This window comes from Merops nubicus, unplaced genomic scaffold (assembly GCF_000691845.1).
Source record: "Merops nubicus isolate BGI_N331 unplaced genomic scaffold, ASM69184v1 scaffold37652, whole genome shotgun sequence".
NCBI classification, from domain to species: domain Eukaryota; kingdom Metazoa; phylum Chordata; class Aves; order Coraciiformes; family Meropidae; genus Merops; species Merops nubicus.
In genome coordinates, this window is record NW_008593648.1 from 13,595 (window position 1) to 17,498 (window position 3,904).

The 3,904-nt window shown below is 55.2% G+C and overlaps 1 protein-coding gene across 1 annotated transcript in view; it reads right to left on the bottom strand.

The window, feature by feature from the left end:
- The window catches only part of PCBP3 (poly(rC) binding protein 3), a gene marked incomplete at its 5' end in the record, with an annotated part of 17,477 nt that extends 13,590 nt beyond the window's left edge, over window positions 1–3,887 (bottom strand). The window contains 4 exons of the mRNA XM_008935498.1: window positions 241–315; window positions 2,842–2,970; window positions 3,241–3,372; window positions 3,765–3,887. Of these exons, the coding sequence (XP_008933746.1) occupies window positions 241–315; window positions 2,842–2,970; window positions 3,241–3,372; window positions 3,765–3,887 (459 nt within the window). The remainder of the gene's footprint in view (window positions 1–240; window positions 316–2,841; window positions 2,971–3,240; window positions 3,373–3,764) is intronic.
- Window positions 3,888–3,904: the final 17 nt, after the last annotated feature.

Consider the following 3,904-nt stretch of genomic DNA (forward strand, 5'->3'; position numbering starts at 1 on the left):
CCTGCCCCTGCCCTCATCCTCCAGCAGAGGAGCTCCGCCGTTTAACCCGGGGTGGGGGGCTTGCAAACCCCCTTAGCAGTTCTGCAAAGAGCTTTGGTCCACCCGACGTGACCCGTGACGGATGGGATGGCCCCATGCAAGTCAGAAGGCAAGAAACCTGAGTGCACTAACGGGCAGCGGCTGGTGCTGCAGTAAAAGGCTGAGGTTGGCAGTGGAGGCTGCAAGCGGGTCGGCTCTTACCTGACCACCTGCAAAAATGACAGGGGTGGAGGCGGGCTTTGGGCGGTAGGGAATGGTGGCACCTTTTGGTGGGGACTAGGAAAAGGGATAAGGAGAGGGAGAGAGAACATTAGAAGAGCTTTTCCTGCAATGGTGGGGAAGAAAAACAACAAAAAAAAAAAGAGTTAGAAAAGCACCCGACGGAGCGCGGCCCCTCCCGGAGGGGTTGGAGGCACCCCCGGCAGGTAAAGCATGATTTTGGGACTGGAGGACACGGGGGAAGAGGTGTGGTGTGGACAATGAGGACGAGGTGAGGGACAGGAGAGTCCCCTGTCAAGGCTCAGGGCCCTTCATAGCTTCCCAGAGCTCGGCTGCCTCCCTCGCCTTTGGTCCCATCTACAAGGCTGATGCTGGAAGGCAGCATCTTCCTCCAAATGCCCCGAGGAGACCTCTGGGTGAAGAAAGATGGGGAGGTCTCCTCATTTGTCAGCCCTGGATGCTACCAGAGCTCTTGAGAGGTGGTTTTCTTTGCAGACTGAGGAGTCTTCATGTTGCCAGCCTGCTCAGAGTTCTACCAGCCCCACCAAGCACCAGGAGGTGGGAGGCAGCACCGTGAGTCTGGGTATCAGGAGGAGCAAGTAGCCCCTCTGAGCAACCTAGCATGGTGCTTAAAGGTGAACCCTCTCATCTTCTTCACCATTGGAATGGGGTCACCTTCACGACTTGGTCTGGTTCATTGCCATCCAAGCTGGGATGTGGGTGGACATGGAGCTGAGGCTGTAAGGCTTCATCGTTGTGGTCAAGACCTTCCATGCCCTGGTGGGAGAAGTAGCAGGCATCACTTTGGCCAGGATGCTGAGCTCTGGAGGAGGAGCCAGAGGATGGAAAACCTTCTTGGACAACACCACCAGCATTTCCAGAGGTCTTGGTCATCCAAGCTGGGATGTGGGTGGACGTGGAGCTGAGGCTGCAAGGCTTCATCGTTGTGCTCAAGACCTTCCATGCCCTGGTGGGACAAGTAGCAGGAATCCCTTTGGCCAGGATGCTGAGCTCTGGAGGAGCCAGAGGATGGAAACCCCTCTTGGACAACACCACCAGCATTTCCAGAGGTCTTGGCCTGGAGGTAGAAGTCCATGTGAGCAGCCAGCCAGATGCCAGCAGCAGAAGGACTGACCCATGTGCACTCCCAGCTCTCCTCCTGCAACAGTGTGGCCCAGAGCAGCTCCACTCCATCTGGCCAGGACATCTCACCTCTGAGAAGGTCTAATCACAAGCTGTAGTGAGGCACATCAAGCCATAGGGAGGTGGTGGAGTCACCATCCCTGGAGGTGTTCAAAAAAACGTGTAAACGTGGTATTCAGGACATGGTTTAATGGTCCTGGTAATGTTGGGTTGATGGTTGGACTTGATGATGAAGGTCTTTTCCTTCATCATCCTTTCCTTTTTCTCATCCCACTGTGCAGTGCCTGATCTTCTCACCAGTTATCTTTGTTGGTTTTCTCTTGAGTGCAACCAGCAGGCAACAGAAGAGATTGTGGGGTCTTCTAGGGATCAGGAGAGATCCCAAATAAACCCCTCCTGGTTCTACCCAAAGTGAGATGACCCAGTTACTGCTACGAAAAGACAGGCAATAGAAATGACACTGTCTTGTGGAAAATTCTTCCTTTTTTTTCTCTACATTCTTCTAAACATCTACTCGTAGCCAAGCAGGACACCCAAATCTTCCTGCTAAGCACAGGTCTGCAGGAAAGCTGCACAATCAAAGCACAGATCGTTTGGTTTCGTTTCTCCTCCACCACCAAGCCTTGATGTCCTCATCCCAAGCTCCTTGCAGCAGCAAATGGGCTTCTCCCTGCCCTGAAAGGGCAGCTCTGGGACCATCTCCCTCTAGGAGGCACCAGGAGTGGAGGGTGTCACCATCCCGTGTCCCCACATCTTCCCTCCTGCATCTTCTCCCCTCCGAGGTGGCAGGGGTGGACATTTGGGGCTCTGGCTGTGGTCATCTCCTGGCAACACATCCCTGGTGCAGCAGCATCTCTTCATGGCAAAGATTTTCAGGCTCTTCTCATCAACATTTCTCCCAGAACCCATCACTCTGGACACAGGACCATAGACCCTCCAAGCCCTGCTCTCCACCAGCTCTCCTCACTACCCTTCCTGCTGTGCCTCACCGGAGCCCAGCTTTGCACTCCCCAGCACAGGAGCTGCTCTGGCCTTCTCCTCCCATCCATGGGGCAGCAGCTCTACGTGGAGGAGGCCAAAACCTTGGTGGAGTGGCTGCACCCCCATCCCTTTCCTGCTGGGACACCAAGTTATGGCTGTTCCAGCCTCCCTGGTCTCCTCTGGCACCCTTCTCTTCCAAAGCCACTCTGTGCTATGACACAAACCATCTCCTTTGGGGCACCCAACCGGGCAGGTTTCCAGCGTGAGACTCTAGAAAACAAAGGGACAATGGTGGGGCCAACACATGGGGTGGGTTTCAAACCAGGAAACGAGAGCGGTCCAACAACGCGTGGCGAAGGGCACGGGAGACACGTTCCACAGCTCCCAGTGCTCTTGTGGTACCAGCTGGGTTGGGTTGCTTTGTCTTATGTACTTTACCCCCTTTGTCACAGACTGTACCTCCAGCATGACCACACAGATCTGTTTGACACACTGGATAATGGCGTCGGGTGTCCCCGAGATCGTCACCGCCCGCTCCGTGGAGTTGGGCAGCATGTCCCCCGCCACTTGAACCTGAGCACCTGTGGACTGGAGAGAGAAAAAGAAGAGAGAGGGAGGAGAATTCCCACAGCTGAATGCCTTTCCTAGGAGCCAGCTCCAGCCCTGAAGCCACGTGCCTCCTGAGAGCATCCTCGTGGGAGCACCTCAGCAAGCTCCCATGGGATGCCGGTCTTCCATCATCGTGATGATCCATCATCACCCTGGGAAGCCACGTGGCTCGTGATGGATTCCCCCTTGCCCAAGCAGCTCCCTTTTGGCTGCAGATTCCACGTGATAACGAAACCAAACCCAACTCACCTCCCTGATCTCCTTGATCTTGGAGCCTCCTTTGCCGATCAGCGAGCCGCACTGACTAGCTGGCACGACCAGCCTCAGGGTCACTGGGGGCTTGCTGGTCGCAGTGCTGTTGCTCATGGAGTTGGTTATGTCCTTGGGAAGGAAGAGTGCCAGGCATCAGCCCTTGGTTCCTCACCAGATGTCTGCCACCCAAGCAACCCAAATGCTCTGGGCCAATAAAAAGAGGTCTTGTGTCCCTCACGTTGGTCTGTGTCCCTCACGTTGGTCTCTGTAGCTGCATCACTGAGCAGCCCTGTAGATAATTAACTCTGAGACCTCTGGGACAGCTCTTTGAAGCTCAGTTCTTGCCTGGTTGGAGGTGTCTGGGAGGCTTTGTGCCAAGGGTTTAAGTCCATGCATGGGTTGGGGCTACCCACGCCAGTCTGAGCTGCCAACCCCAGCAATGGGCATGCTGGTGGGCCACCCAAAAAAAACAAAGACCCTTTTACTTTGGCCTCCTGGGGCAAAGGGCTCACGTTGCTCACCTCCTCAAATTTGTAGGCGATCATGGCAAAAGCCTTGAAGATGGCATCGGTGGGGCCAGTGATGGTCACGATTCGCTCGGGGCAGTTTCCCTCCGAGATGTTGATCCTTGCCCCACTCTGGAAAGAGAAGAGAGGAGAGG